We start from the raw sequence: 16,569 nt of genomic DNA, 5'->3' as shown, positions 1-16,569 counted from the left end.
GCTTTTACTACATGACTACAGGAGTTTGTAATGAAATTGCTGTCCAAGGGAATGCTGAAACAGATGGCTTATCAAAGATCCTTCCAGCCCTATAATGATAAGAAAATCATAACACTGGAATCCTACTAAATACAATTTTGTATTTAAATCCCAATTTATCCAAAATTTACAACAGTATTTGCTGTTTATTTCTTTTATTAACTTCACAGTATTCAGAGCTGAAGATTCTAATACCCACAGACATCTGACTGAATTTGTTGGTTTGGACATTGAAATGGCTTTTAATTACCATTACCATGAAGTTATGGAAGAAATTGCTGACACCTTGGTACAAATATTCAAAGGACTTCAAGAAAGGTAAAGAGTATTTTACATACTTGAATGAACTTAATTTTAAATCTAAGTTCTTTAAAAAAAAGAAAAACAATTATTGAGTTAAAACATGTAAACTAAGTTTCTATTGGGCATGTATATAAAGACTTACCAATTAGATGATCATTTTAATTGATTAGGAAAAATCCACATTCAAAATAGTGCTGGATCCAAGTCAGTTGGGGCCTCAACTAGTTAACCTCTATTTTGGTGGTAAATGTACCACATTGTGAACACCCTATGTTTTTTTCCTTTACACTGATATCTCAAGAAATAAAGCATTTGGGAGGTAGTATGAGAGTGGTTAAGAGCTTGGAATCATCTGTATCCAGATAGCCTGAGTTCAGATCCCAGTTCTGCTACTTGTCTGTGTGGGTCTTGTGCAGGTTGTCTAACTCTGTGCCTCAGTTTCCTCAGCTATTAAGTGAAAATAGTATTATTAGTATCTTTTAGTATTATAAAAAATCCCTTCAGCCTACTTATGTCTGATCTTTACCTGCCCACATGTAAATTAAACTTGTGCCAAATATGGTTATTTCTTAAATCAGTATATGTTTACATTGAGTGTTCAGTAAAAATTAGAAATGAGTAGACTGAAGGAACTTTTTACCTATTTGAGTCTGGTGAATTAACATTTACAGAAATATTAGACATATTCTAGATGTTCAGAAAATTGAATAATGTAAAATGTCCATTTTAGGTACACCCTCTAAACTGGCAAATAGTTTTTCCTCTAGAGGTTATTGAAAGTTATTAACTTGTGAATGTTTAACATGGAGCAAATATGAAAAGATTTTATGGAAACAAGTTAAGGTTGATCAAGAGTCTTTTTTTTTTTTTTCATTCTCTGTACTTGTGGCTATATTTCAAGTATTAGATAGGCTATAATAGACTTATCTAGCATCTTAATAGCTAATGAAGAATCATATTTAAAATTTGTATTTGAAGACCACTGATTTAACTGTTCATTGTTGATGTATTTTATATGCTTCATTGATGTTTTAAGAGTTCAAAAATAGAAATTTTTATTTCCTCCATTGCAAAACCAACAAATAAATTTAAGAATGTGGAAATTAATCAGAGATCTTATGTACTAATACTGTAGCATAAACACCAGTATTTCCAGGCATTCTCTGCATTGCTTTGTACCCTGAATGACTAGTTAATTGCAGACAACCTTTTTCTTCACTTTTGTCCTCTGAAATATTTTGATGCTGTTTATTTTAAGCGACTTTAAAATAGTTTGTGGAACAACTAATAATGTTTTTTTACGAACAAAATGTACTTTGGAACTACAATGAAGGAACACAGCTTTTCTCATTTTCTTTTCACACTTGTAATTCAAGAAAGTTTCTGAAACTTGTTTTTTAAATATATTGATAGCTTATCTATTTAGTATTAGAGTTTGAAATTTCCACTTAGTTTTTCTGTTTGTTTGCTTTTTACTTTTTGGTTTTTTGTTTGTGTATGGTTTTTTGGTTTTGTTTTTTCTTTAAGTCAGGGTTTCACTCTGTTGCCCAGCCTGGAATGCAGTGGTAAGATCACAGCTCCCTGTAACCTTGAACTCCTGGACTCAGGTGATTCTTCTGCCTCAGCCTCCCAAGTAGCTGGGACTACAGGGACATGATACCACATCTAGCTAATTTTTTGTTTGCTTTTTTGTAGAGATGAAGTCTCATTATGTTGTCCAGTCTTGTCTCGAACTCCTGGGCTCAAGCAATTCTCCCACTTAGGCCTCCCAAAGTGTTGCAATTACAGGCGAGAGCCATTGCGCCTGGCCTAGATTTTTATAACAACAGACCAAGCAATTTGAGCCTTTGGGATTAATCAAATCTCTGCTTACAGATTAGACTTGGACACCATTACTATTGATTCTTTTTTTTTTTTTTTTGAGTTGGAATCTCACTCTGTCGCCCAGACTGGAGTGCAGTGGCCGTTCCCGGCCACCACAGCCTCGACCTACTGGGCTCCGGTGATCCTTCAGCCTTCCAAGTAGCCGGAATTACAGGCATGCGCTACCACACCCAGCTGATTTTTTTTTTATTTATTGTAGAGATGAGGTCTCGCTGCCTAGGTGGGTCTCGAACCCGTGGGCTCAGGCAATCCACTCACCTCAGCCTCCCAAAGGCACGGGATTACAGGCTGAGCCACCGAGCCCAGCTACTACTGATCTTAAATAGATTTAAAGTGGCAATTTCATAAATTTTTCATAGAAGCTTTCTTTCTACATTCTATAAATTATTTGGAATTTAAGTTTTTGTGTTACTTGTATATTGGATTATCTGACTTCTGTCATATTTATCATTAGTATGTATCTTATAGAAGAATAATATATGTGTATTTTAAAATATTGATAGTCATATTTCTATACTATAGAAATTCATACCATTGGTAGATATGAATGGGAGTTAATATCCAAAGCAAAGAAAAACCATTTAAAAGTCAGTTATTGGGGAAAAATCAATTAGTGAATTCCTTCTAAGCCTTCTTATGTATCAAGATTTGTATAAATCAGTGGTTAAGCTTTATTATTCTTATGAAAATCTTTTAAGACCAATCAAAAAGTCTTGTTTTTATTTCTAGAAAATAAATTCTCTACTGGGCACAGTGGGTCATACCTGTAAGTGAGGTCTAAGTGGGAGGATTGCTTGAGTCCAGGAGTTCAAGACTGGCCTAGACAACATAGTGAGAACTTGTCTCTACAAAAAATGAAAAAAATTAGTGGGGCACGGTGGCATGCACCTGTAGTCCCAGCTACTTGGGAGGCTGAGGTGGAAGGATTGCCTGAGCCCAGGAGGTTGAGGCTGCAGTGAGCCGTGATCATGTTACTGCCCTCCAGCCTGGGCAGCAGAATGAGACCCTGATTCAAAAAAAAAAGGATACTTCTTTCTATATAGACTATAAACATACTTTATATGTCAACTCTATTAATTATGGAAAATTCCAAAACACATACAAAAATATGGACCCTAGCCTAATGAGGCCTCATGTACTTATCACCCAGCTTCAACCCTTGTCAAACCATGGCCAATTTTGTTTTTCCCATCTTCCCTTATGCCCTATTATTTTGAAGCAAATCCCAGCTATCATTTCATGTATAAATACTTTAGCAAAAAAAATACTCTTTTAATCTTAATAATTTGATAATGCTTTCCTGGTTATATACTGATTGAAATCATGATTTTGTATATTGCCACAGTGACCTCTTGTGGGGGAACCATCTCACACATTTTATTAACTAAATCAGGTTTCAGACTGAAATTCAAACAGTAAATAAACAATTCCCATGTGAGCCATTCAAATTTTTGGAGCCAACCCTAAGACTGGAGTACTGTGAAGCATTGGCTATGCTTAGAGAAGCTGGGATCGAAATGGGAGATGAAGACGATCTGAGGTTTGTCTTTTTTGAAATCTTAGTAAAAACCTTAGTAATTAGACTTAAGGTAGGAGAGAATGCAAATATGATTAAATGATTTTTTTCACTGAGCCTAAGGCTTAGTAATTTTGTTTATAAACAAAATTTTTCATCCTCCCCGCCATATTGTAACCCTTTGAAAAGTTGGAGGAGTTTTGCCTGTGATTTATCATCTAGTATGTTGTTACTTCTCTTTCCAAATCAGTGGTGTTAGAGAGAGCAGACAACAGTCTAAATTTATCCCCACACCGCACTGGAGCATAAAACTGTTAACATCTCCATAAGTTATTTGAAAACCACCATTCTATATAGTATGATACATATTATATAATATATTCAGTATTTGAATAGTATTCTCTGAATTCAGGTCATACAGCTTACAATTTTGAAGCAGATTATGCAGTGTAATAAAGATTGAAAATTACTATCTACTTCTGTTTTATTTAAGGGTTCCTAGTTAAGCTATTTTAACCATGTACAATATATCTACAGTTGGGAAAGGGAATGGTATTGTCATTTTTTTAGGGTTTTTTTAACATATTTCATTCGAAACCTTTATTTTTGTTTAACAACAACAACAAAAATAAGGTTTTAAGCATCTCCTGTATTGCTAGGTGTCATTTTAAGACAAATTATAAATTCTATGAAGTTGGGCAATACTTTTAAGTATTGTGGAAATTGTTTTTAAGTAAGATTGAAGCTAAAGTAGCTATCTCTTGGCTGTAGAAATTTAAAATATTTATGTAAGTTTATATAGGAATTTAAAATATTTATTTGCATTTTTAAAATGTGGAAATACTGATTTTTATTTTATAACCCTTTGATAAAGAGTACCAAAAAGGGGAGACCACTTAATGGCAAGACAAACCCTTGTTAGTATAGTGAACTTTATTGTATATAGTTGTAGGAAATTATCTTATCCATGATGTTTCTGAATCAGTGAATTGCTAAATTCTGTTTACGGCTTTAATTAAATATTTGAGCAGCTAAACACTAAGTCACTGTACCAAGGTGCATTCATAAGTGGTTTTCAATAGTACTCACCTTTTTGAAAAGTTTTTTGGTCGAATTTTTTTAATCCTTTGAGAACTTCAAACAGGAGTGCCTTATTAGTTTAAAACTCTTTTAAGTTGCTGTTTGATCTTCGAACACCTGATTTCATGTTTCTTTTTCAGTACACCAAATGAAAAACTGCTGGGTCGTTTGGTAAAGGAAAAGGTAGGACTCTTTTTACATGCTAAATTTCTTTTTCTAAATCTGATATATATCCTATTACTAAAGAATAATTGCAGAGGGAACAATCGTCCTAGAATGGTATGACTTCAGGATAAATAAAAATCGGGGGGGGACAATGTTTTTTTAAAAATTTTTAGAAAAATAGCCGGGCTCGGTGGCTCAGCCTGTAATCCCGCGCCTTTGGGAGGCTGAGGTGAGTGGATTGCCTGAGCCCACAGGTTCAAGACCCGCCTGGGCAGCGAGACCTCATCTCTACAATAAATCAAAAAATCAACCAGGCGTGGTAGCGTGCGCCTGTAGTTCCAGCTACTCGGAAGGCTGAAGCGGAAGGATCGCCGGAGCCCAGCAGGTCGAGGCTGCGGTGGCCGGGAGCGGCCACTGTACTCCAGTCTGGGTGACAGAGTGAGACTCCAACTCAAAAAAAAAAAATTTTTTTTTAGAAAAATGAAAAATATTCAGACGCACTCTTGCCCAAATGAAAGTTGTACTGAGGAGTCTAAAAATGATACCCATGTTAGATTGTTCGATTAGTTAGAAATGACCTCAGAATTATTTAGAAAGAATTAATTTATATACCCCTGCTGTCTCATGAAACTTGATGAATGAACTTTCTTTCTGCCTCTTATATAAAAGTTACTTTCCTATCTCATACTAAAACTCAAAGAGGAAAAAGCCAAACTTAGTAAGGTATCTTTTTAAAAATGAGAATGGTAGGCCCAGTGCGATGGCTCAAGCCTGTAATCCCAGCACTTTGGGAAGCTGAGGCAAGAGGATTGCCTGAGCCCACGGGTTCGAGACCAGCCTAGGCAACATGATGAGACCTCCTCTCTACAATAAATCAAAAAATTAGCAGGGCACACCTATAGTTCCGGCTACTTGAGACTGAAGCAGAAGGACCGCCGGAGCCCAGCAGGTCGACACCAAGGTGGCCATGAGCATGCCACTGCACTCCAGCCCGGGCAACAGAGTGAGACTCCAACTCAAAAAAAAAAAAAAAAAACAATGAGTATGGTATAATAAAATGAAAAAAGTCCTTGAGCTCCTCCTGCTGGTTGCACTTGAAACTGCTCAGCTGACTACAACTGTTAATATTCTCATCTCCAGTTTTAGCAAAAATGTCATAATTTCAAGTTAATGTTATTTGTTTCAATAGTAGTTTTCACTTGCAGAAAATTATGAAATCTTACTTATATATCTGAATAAAAGGTTAAATTGTTAGGATAATAATCCAGGTTTTTTGAAGATGAATATTGTAAAAGATGTTCATTTTTCCCAAAATAATTTATCGTCTTAACATAGTTTCTGTAAAACCCAAAAGGAGCTGGGCATGGTGGCTCACACCTATAATCCCAGCACTTTTGGAGGTGGAGGTGAGAGGTTTGCCTGAGCCCTGGGGTTCGAGACCAGCCTGGGCAACTTAGTGAGACCTCGTCTCTACAATAAATCAAAAAATTAGCTGGGCGGGGTGATGTGCATCTGTAGTTCCAGTCACTTGGAAGGCTGATGTGGAAAGATAACCTGAGTCCAGCAGGTCAAGGTTGCGGTGGCTGTGTGTGTGCTACTGCACTCCAACCTGGGCGACAGAGAGAGACTCCAACTAAAAGAAAAAAGAAAAGAAAAGAAACCCAACAGGATTTTAGATAATTTAACAAAACATTTATGCAATGCATATGAGATGAGCTAGAATAACAAAGAGAAAAATGAAAATCAAAGATGTTTATCACAGCATAATTTACCATGGAAGAGAAATTTAAAAGGTACGTTTTCAAAAAGAAGGGAAACATGAATATTTAAACTATGATTGAATACTAAACAGCACCTACAAGTTAGATATAGGAAGAATTTATGACATCATGGCAAAATGCTATAGGATACAAATTGGTACTTGAAAAAAGCAGAGCCTCATTGTATAGACAGTATAATTACTGGATTTAGAAGAACAAAGATTTACATATAAAAAAGTAAATTACCACAGGGTGTTATCAATTTTTACCTTTTAAAAATGTATTTTAACTGCATTTATTCTTTTTATAGTATGACACGGATTTTTATATTCTTGATAAATATCCATTGGCTGTAAGACCTTTCTATACCATGCCTGACCCAAGAAATCCTGTAAGTAATTGGGTTTTAAATAACCTGTTTAAAACTATTGTGACTGTTTGTCAAATTGTATAATGAGAATGATGGTTTTCATTGATAATTTGCAGTTTTGATAGACAAGTTACATATATTACTACTGGTGTCTATCACTTCAGTCAAAATGATATTGTAAAATTTTAATATTATAGAAAATCCTAAAAACCTATGTTAAAATCATTTTCCTTGGCCATTTTTTGGAAGACTTATGAGGAAGAAAGATCATCTAAATGATAAATAGTACTAATAGATGTGCATACTTTAGCAAATTATTATGTCATTATCCTTGACCTAGAATTTATGTAATCTATATAATGTCTTGTGGCCTTATACTGTCTTCCCATTGCAGTGGTGTCTAAACTTTTGTGTGTATCCAAATCACCTGAAGAGCTTTTTAAAACACATTGCTGGGCCCCACCCCTTGTATTTCTGATTAGTTGATCTGGAGTGGGGACTGATAATTTGCATTTCTAACAAGTTTCAGGTAATACTGAAGCTACTGGTCCAGGAATCACACCTTGAGAACAGTTGTTTTATTGAAAGACAGGGGAAATAAGTTAAAACAGCTGCTATCAGATACCTGATAAGGAACAGGTTAAGCTTCGTTAAATTGATGTTCAATTTATTTTCTTTAAAGTAAAAAAAAAATTGAAAAAGACTAACACTTGTTGATAACTTGACGTTCCAAAAGTGACTCAAAAATCAGTAGCACGCTTAAAAACGTTTCAGATAATAAAGTGAAAAAAGTATCAGCACTACTTCCTAAAAGTTAGATGTGCTGATTTGTTGTTGGTGGGGGTGTGGGAGAAGAAGAGCACAGAATCTGACATAGATAAGAAGTTATTGTTCAACCCTCAGTACAAGAGTTTAATTCCACTTTAGAGAGCAAGGCTGCCTCATTAATTATAGGAAAAAATAAACTTAATCTTCGTGTAACAGATTTTTTTTCCCACATATGTGTAATGGAAATAAGATGATAGCCACATGAAGAGTGGTGTTTTCTGTTTTTCCTGTAGAAACAGTCCAACTCTTATGATATGTTCATGAGAGGAGAAGAAATATTGTCAGGAGCTCAAAGAATACATGATCCTCAACTGCTGACAGAGAGAGCTTTACATCATGGAATTGGTAAACAACTTCAAATATATTTGGGAGAACGTATGTTCTGGAAAAAACACACCTTAAACATTTTAAAGACTTCTCAGAAACAGTCTTTCTAAAAATCCTCATTGAACAGTCATTGCTTTTGTGATTTTTTTAAGGTAAATAAAATAATAAATTTTGTTTTGTTTTTGGGACTTTTTGTAGATTTGGAGAAAATTAAGGCTTACATTGATTCCTTCCGCTTCGGAGCACCTCCTCATGCTGGTGGAGGCATTGGTAATAATATTCTTTTTTTACTTGCAAATAAGTCCATAAGTGCTACATAGGATACAAATTTAAACTTTAAGAGTTTTTAAAAGTGAATTATGAAAATTTGTTTCCAAGGGACAAAATGAACAGCTAACTTTTATGTTCTGAAATACTATTGTAATAAAGTTCCAACAATTCTTTTTCTCCTAAGAGTTTAGAAGCCAAGTGTCTTATATGTTGAGTGTCCTGTTTTCTCTCTGCTACCATGAGCTCATTCACATTAGCCCATACTAAAGCTCTACCTTAAATTAGCTCAGAGCTGCTAAGTATTTTTATTGACATAAAATTTTATTGACTTTAAGGCAACTTCTATAGTATATGTAAGAAACATCTCTGCAATTTTAAATGAGTAAATATTTTACTCATCTTTGGATGTTCATAGCAAACATTCTTTTTTTAAGTTTTTTTTTAATTTTACTTTTAATTTTTTGTTTTAAATATGTGGGGTACAATTCAGGATTAGGTATACAAATGTTCATCATATGGTACTCTGGCAGTTTCCCCACTACTGCCAATCCCGCCCCCGTCAAACACTCTTAAATAGAATTTTGAATGTGTAGTTTTGTTGAAGTTTTTATTTGTTGTTTGCTTTAGGATTTTTTGGAGAATAGATAATATACTTATAAAAATTTCAAGTTAAGGCCGGGCTCAGTGGCTCAGCCTGTAATCCCGCGCTTTGGGAGGCCGAGGTGAGTGGATTGCCTGAGCCCGCGGGTTCGAGACCCGCCTGGGCAACTTGGCGAGACCTCATCTCTACAATAAATCAAGAAATTAGCCAGGCGTGGTGGCGTATGTCTGTAGTTCCAGCTACTTGAAAGGCTGAGAGGAAGGATCGCCAAGGTCCAGCAGTTCGAGGCTGTGGTGGCCAGGAGCGTGCCACTGCACGCTAGTCTGGACGACAGAGTGAGACTTTAACTCAAAAAAATTTCAAGTTAAAAGAGTGTAGAAGGACAGTCTTTTCAATAAATGGTGCAGAGAAAACTGATATCCACTTGCAAAAGATTGAAATCGGATCCTTACCTAATACCATATGCAAAAATTAACTCAAAATGGATCAGTGGGTCAAACAAAGAAAGCAATCCTGTTTACATTGGCATCAAAAAATAAAATAAAATACTTAGAAATAGATTTAACCAAGGAAGTGAAAGATAAGTACACTGAAAACCATAAAACATTGATGAAAGAAATTAAAGAAGACACAAATAAATGGAAATATGTCTTGTGTTCATGAATTGGAAAAATTAGTATTGTCAGTGTTCATACTTCCTCAACGCAATCTGCAAATCAGTGCTATCCTTATCAAAATTCCTGTGACATTTTTCACAGAAAAAAAACTTCTAAAATTTGTGTGAAACCATACAAGATCTCAAAAGCCAAAGCAGTCTTGAGCCAAAATAACAAAGTTAGAGGCACCACACTATCAGATTTCAAAATACACTGTAAAGCTATAAAAGTAAAAACAGTGTGGTATATAAAACAAACATGTAGGCCAACAGAATAGAGAGCCCAGAAATAAGTCTACACATTTACAGTCAATTCATTCTACAAAGGTGCTTAACACAATGGAGAAAGAACAATCTTTTCAGTAAATGGTGCTGGGAAAACTGGATATCTACATGCAAAATAATGAAATTGAACCCTATTTCACACCATATACAAAAATTGAGTTAAAGTAGATGAAAGACTTAAACATAAGACCTGGAACTGTTAAACTGTGAGAGTAAAACATATGAAACAAGCTTGACATCTGTCTTGGCAATGATTTTTTTTTTAGATATGACCCAAAAAGCACAGGCTACAAAAGCAAAAATAGACAAACGGGATTGCATGAAAATTAAAACTTATGCACGGCAAAGGAAACAGTCAACAAAATGAAGAGATAATGTATGGAATGAGAAAATATTTGCCAACCATACATCTGATAAGGGCTTAAAGCCCAAAATAAATAAGGAACTCATGCAACTTAATAGCAAGTAAACAACTTAGTTTTAAAATGGGCAAAGGACTTGAATAGACATTTCGTAAAAGAAGATATACAAATTACCAACAGTTATATGAAAAAATGCTCAACATTACTAATCATTAGGGAAATGGACATTTAAACCAGAGTGAGAGAATCACCTTACACCTGTTAGAATGGCTTTTACAAAAAGACAAGGGATAATAAACGTTGGTAAGGATGTGGAGAAAATGGAACCCTTGTTTGTAAACAGTTGTTGGGAATGTAAAATTGGTACAGCCATTATGAAAAACAGGATGACCATTCTTCAAAAAATTAAAAATAGAACTACCATATGATCCATCAGTTTTGCTTCTCATTATATATCCATAGGAAATGAAGTCAGTATGTCGAAGAGATCTGTGCACTCCCATGTTAATTGCAATGTTATTTACAATAGCCAAAATTTAGTGACCATCAATGAATAAATAAATGGATAAAGAAATGTAATACAGGTTGATTTCTTATTCAAAATGCATGGGATCAAAAATAGTGTGTTTGACTTGGAATTTTTTTAGATTTTGGAGTATTTACAATATGCTTACCAGTTGAGCATCCCAAATCCAGAAATCTGAAATAAATGTTCCAATCAACTTTTTTGCTTTTTTTTTTTTTTTTGAGCATCATGTTGGCATGCAAAAAAAATTGGAACTTGGAGCATTTCAGAGTCAACCTGTGTGTATATACTTTGAAATACTGTTCATCCTTTAAAAAATAAGGAAATCCTGCAACTTGCAGCAATGTGGATGAACCTGGAGGACAAAATGCTAAGCAAATTAAACCAGGCACAGAAAGACAAATACTGCTTGATCTTTTCATATGTGATATCTAAAAAGTTGAGCTCAGAGAAACAGTAGAATGGTTGTTGGGGAGACACTGGTAAAAGGGTATAAAGATTCAGTTAGGATGAATAAAGTTCTGGGAAGCTACTGTACAGCATGGTGACTACAGTTAAAATGTATACTTGAAAGTTGCTAAAAGTTTTAGGCTAGGTGCCATGGCTCAGACATGAATCTTAGCTCTTTGGGAGGCCAAGGCAGGAGGATTGCTTGAAGCCAGGAGTAATGTAGCAAGAGCTCTACAAAAAAAAAAAAAAAATTAAATTAAAAATTAACTGAGTGTGGTGGTACATGCTTGTAGTCCCAGCTACTTGGGAGGCTGAGGCAGAAGGATTGTTTGAGCCCAGGAGGTGGAGGCTACGGTAAGCCAAGATTGGACATTATAGCACTCCCACCTAGGTGGCAGAGTAAGTCTCTCTCTCTCTCTTTTATATTTTTAAGTAGATTTTTAAAGTACTAACCACAAAAAAATTAAGTATGTGAGGTGATAGATGTATTAGCTTGATTTAATCATTTCTGAAGCATATCCAAATATCACATTGTACACCATAAATACACCCAATTTTTATTTGTCAATTATCCCTCAATAAAGCTGGGGGGAAATTTTAAAATAGCACTAGTAAAGGTCATTACATAAGTTTGGTTTTTTTTAATTTATAGAGGATGGTGCTGATGGTTGCACAACACTATGAATGTATTTAATACCACTAAACTATATACTTAAAAATGATTAAGATGGTAAATTTTATGTTACATGTATTTTAACACAGTTTTTTAATTGCTTGCCTTTGCAAAAATAATCTGCATATACAAAAAGATACACATATTTCTTTAAGTATTTTTACACAAATTGTAGGATACTATATAAACCATTTAGTACCTTATATTTTTTACTTAATATATTTTGTAGCTTATAGCTTATCAATACGGAAGGAGCTTTTTCATTCTTTTTTCATCTCTACATAGAATCCATTGAAAGGATACACCATAATCTTGTTAACCAGCTTCCTATTGATGAACTTATACATTATTACCAGCCTTTTGCTTTTATAATGCTACATTGAACATATAGCTTAAATTTTTATGAAAATTTAGGACTGTTTTCTCTTAGAATATTGAGTAATGTGCATTTTTGCATAAATATTATATAAATTTCTGTGACTGACACTGTAAAATTTTAACCTTAATTATGAAGAAGGAAGCCTAAATAGTTATCAAAATACCACCTGTTTTTTGATCATTAACATTTGAGAGAACAATGAGATATGGTGTTTGGGGTTTTTTTTAAGATTAGTCTTAGCCAGGCTCGGTGGCTCAGCCTGTAATCCCGCGCCTTTGGGAGGCTGAGGTGAATGGATTGCCTGAGCCCGCAGGTTCGAGACCTGCCTGGGCAGCGAGATCTCATCTCTGCAATAAATCAAAAAATTAGCCAGGCATGGTAGCGCGCGCCTGTAATTCCAGCTACTCAGAAGGCTGAGGCGGAAGGATCGCCGGAGCCCAGCAGGGTGAGGCTGCGGTGACCGGGAGCGGCCACTGCACTCCAGTCTGGGTGACAGAGTGAGACTCCAACTCAAAAAAAAAAAAAAAAAAAAAGATTAGTCTTAGATCACCATAATACAGGCTCGATTTTTCATCTACAGATTTCATTGGTAAAGAATGGCAATAAAAATGTTAGTTCTCTTTTTTATATTTAAACTATTTAAAATTAGAAGCCATTGCTATATAAAAATATTCTTTGACCTTGCCTTCTCTGTGTGGTACATTAATTCTCTAAAACCTTAGTGAAATAGATGAAATGCACATAAGAAGTTTCATTTGTTACTTCTGCTCTTCTCAGGTATTATTGGTCTTAATTCTTATCAGTAACATAATATTTAAGCCACATGCCAAAATTACTCTTTTCTACAGGCCAAACTTTTAGTATAATAACGTACTCCAGCACTTTTTATGCTAGGGCCCACCACATTAAATGTCTATAGAATTACAATAAAATTGTATTGTTGGTATTTCTCTTAATTAATAAGCTTCCTTGAACAAGTTTATGGCTCTCATCCTCATATCCTGGACTACTTAATCAGAATCTGGTATCATTTGAAACATGCAGGCTTAGAATGTCTTTTGTTTTGGTTTTTTAATTGCTGAAATCCTAGATTTTGTGCATTATATAGATTTCTTTGGTTCCCATTTCAGACTCCATACCACTTAAGGATATCTTATTTAGTGATTTTCACATATATGAGCATTTCTTTCTGAATCAATACTCAAAACATTCAATTTTAGATAAACTCAAAGGTAGTCATTTTCCTTCCTAACAAGGAAAAGTATGTAATTGAACAATGATATTATGTTAGTAGTTCTAAACAGGAAAGACCCTGAGAGGTAATTGATGATTATTTTGTCTTCTCCAGGATTGGAACGAGTGACGATGCTGTTTCTGGGGTTGCATAATGTTCGTCAGACTTCCATGTTCCCTCGTGATCCTAAACGACTCACTCCATGAAGAAAGCCACACTTGTTATTCTTTCCAGTAACCTGCTGCTGATCAGGCTGTACCTTCAGTACTCACAATACGCACCAGAATCAATGCTGTATCTAAAGTGCCACTTATATTTGGAGTAATTCAGTATCACTTAGTTTAAAAGAGAAGATTTTTATAACTTTGGACATGCTTCAGTAGGAAATGCTTAAATATTCTAATGAGAAATCCATATGGTTATGTTAAAAATTCATATTCCATTACTACAGTGTTAACAAGAATTTTAAATAGTTAAGATTGTACAGTTTTTTCCTCCTTTTTTACATTATAGTGGCCACAGTATTAATGTCTTAAATTTTTGATATTTGAACTTTTTTTAAAAACTGTGGCATTGGAATAAGAATAATTGGGGAAGCAGCCAGGCACAGTTGCTCACACCTGTAATTCCAGTGTTTTGGGAAGCTGAGGCAGAAGGATTGTTTGAGCCCAGGAGTTCGAGGCTTCAGTGAGCTGTGATCGCACCAGTGCACTTCAGCCTGGGTGACAGTTAGACCTTGTCTCTAAAAAAAAAAAAAAAAAAAAAAAAAAAAAAAGGGGGAGGTATCTGAAATTTTAATGAATGTATAATTGACATGTTATGGAAAATTAACCAGAAAGTATCAATTCTTAAAAATTATGCCCAGAAATTATGTAAAGTAGGTGAAAATACTGGTTAGAAAATATGTACTATGGTATTGTATTAAATTCTAAACCTGAATTTCAATAAAAATTTCAAGCTAATTATAATTTATTTTTGTGTAACTTTGTGGCAGTCTGATTTTATAACTGGTTCTTGGGATATATAATTTGGGAAAAGAAAAAATACACACTGGTTTATATAAATGCACGAAAACTGATATATTCTTAACATGTATTCATTTCAGGGTCTAAGTTTAAATGGATGTAGGGATAGGGCTCTTAACTGGGTGCAGTGGCTCACGCCTATAACCTGAGCACTATGGGAAGCCAGAACAGAAGGTTCACTTGAAATAGGAATTGGAGACCAGCCTGGGTAACAAAGCAAGACCCCATCTCTACAAAAAAAAATTTTAAGTAAGCCAGGTGCGATGATGTGCCCCTGTAGTCCCAGCTACTTGGGAGGCTGAGGCAAGAGGATCACTTGAGCCCAGGAGTTCAAGATTATGGTGAGCTATGATTCTGCCACTGCACCGTGGCCTGGAACATAGAGTGAACCCCTGTCTCAAAAAGAAAGAAAAACAGCTTGGGTTGGTTAACAGTTTATTTCACATGGATTAAAATATATTACAGTAATTTCTGCTTCATTTTTAACTGGTACTTAGTAAATGTCACTGAAGTGCACTCCCATCTTATCTACCAAAAAGAAATTTCTGTATAAGATTTATAATTAGAAACACTGTTCCTCTAGATTATTGCATATGTTGTTGCTCCTATTAATTTTACAGTGAATCACAGGTAGTAGGCAGTAACAAAACAATGAAATGCAGATCTTTTCCTACAAAGAAAGAAAAAATAATATGCAGAAAACAAAGTTAGGTAGGAAGTTACCCCTGAACCATAAACATCTGCCCATTGTTTCTGCAAGTTTAAGGGAGCATTGTTTATTTCACCACCTAGAAGGTAAGTAAGGTCTTTGAAAGTAGAGACTTCGTTTTTGTGTTTTTCTTACATATTCTACCAAATATCCTGACTGTAGAACACACCCCAAAAATGTTTCACAGATTTAAACCAATGAAATTTGAATTTAAGAATGAAATGGACTACTAACCTTTATTGTGTGATTACAGGGCCCCAAGGTAGTACAATAATGTTGATTCTAGAGCTATTCTTACTTTCATATACTTCTAGCTTATTTCAAAATAAATCAAACTAAAGTCTTAGAATGACTCAGTCTTTTTTATTACAAAGTATTTCAAACACACTGACCAAATCAGAACATTATAAAACAGACACTCACTATACTCATACTCACTATCCAGCCTTATCAAATCTTGACACTGACTGACTTGCTTCAAATATTTTATTGTCTAAGGGGAAAAGAAACTATACAATTAAGGCTTCCTATGTACCCTCTTACAGGTAACATATATAAATTCAATGTCTTACTCTTCCGTGTTCTTATATCTTAACTAAATATGTTTCTATAAATGCCTAGCATTGTTTTACAGATGTATTTGTTAACATATTCTAGAACTTGCACTGGAATTATCATGAATGTTGGGAATAACTTGGAAGGACTTGGCATTCTCCTCTCTTGTCTTCCGGGGGATGAACACGGTACATGTCTACTTACTGGTATTCTCTTCTAGTCTTAAAAATTACTTTTTGTTTCTTTGATGTTGCCGTTTGCTCCCCCCGGGAGTTTCATCCGCATTGTATTCTCAGAATTGCCCAAACATTCAGGGCTGTGAATGCCAGAGGCCAACGCGCTGTGTCCACATCCTTGTCTTTCGCAGACGTAAAGATGTTTTGGCGTAGCCGGAACGGCCTTGCCGAGGACCTGCCGCTCCCGCGGCGCGAGGGGAGGCGCGGGCTAGGTCACGGGGTTCGCGGTGGGCGTCCCCGAATGAGTGCTCCGGGACGGGGAACGCTCGGCCGTGGGCGTCCCCGAATGAGTGCTCCGGGACGGGGAACGCTCGGCCGCTCCAGCCTGCCCGCCGCG

At 35.4% G+C, this 16,569-nt stretch overlaps 1 protein-coding gene across 2 annotated transcripts in view; it reads left to right on the top strand.

The window, feature by feature from the left end:
* Positions 1-14,385, top strand: part of DARS (aspartyl-tRNA synthetase) — a 77,653-nt gene extending 63,268 nt beyond the window's left edge. The window contains exons 10-16 of one of the 2 annotated variants that reach the window (XM_008060783.2): positions 210-357; positions 3,620-3,766; positions 4,963-5,005; positions 7,058-7,138; positions 8,179-8,290; positions 8,471-8,542; positions 13,822-14,385. In XM_008060783.2, the coding sequence (XP_008058974.1) occupies positions 210-357; positions 3,620-3,766; positions 4,963-5,005; positions 7,058-7,138; positions 8,179-8,290; positions 8,471-8,542; positions 13,822-13,913 (695 nt within the window). In that variant the 3' untranslated portion in view covers positions 13,914-14,385. The remainder of the gene's footprint in view (positions 1-209; positions 358-3,619; positions 3,767-4,962; positions 5,006-7,057; positions 7,139-8,178; positions 8,291-8,470; positions 8,543-13,821) is intronic. The other variant, XM_008060784.2, reaches the window with a different exon arrangement.
* Positions 14,386-16,569: the final 2,184 nt, after the last annotated feature.

This window comes from Carlito syrichta, unplaced genomic scaffold (genome assembly GCF_000164805.1).
Source record: "Carlito syrichta isolate Samal-C Ts95f unplaced genomic scaffold, Tarsius_syrichta-2.0.1 Scaffold304727, whole genome shotgun sequence".
In the NCBI taxonomy this organism is placed as follows: Eukaryota; Metazoa; Chordata; class Mammalia; order Primates; family Tarsiidae; genus Carlito; species Carlito syrichta.
Note: the sequence above shows the minus strand (reverse complement) of the source record. Positions and strands in the feature narration are given on the sequence as shown.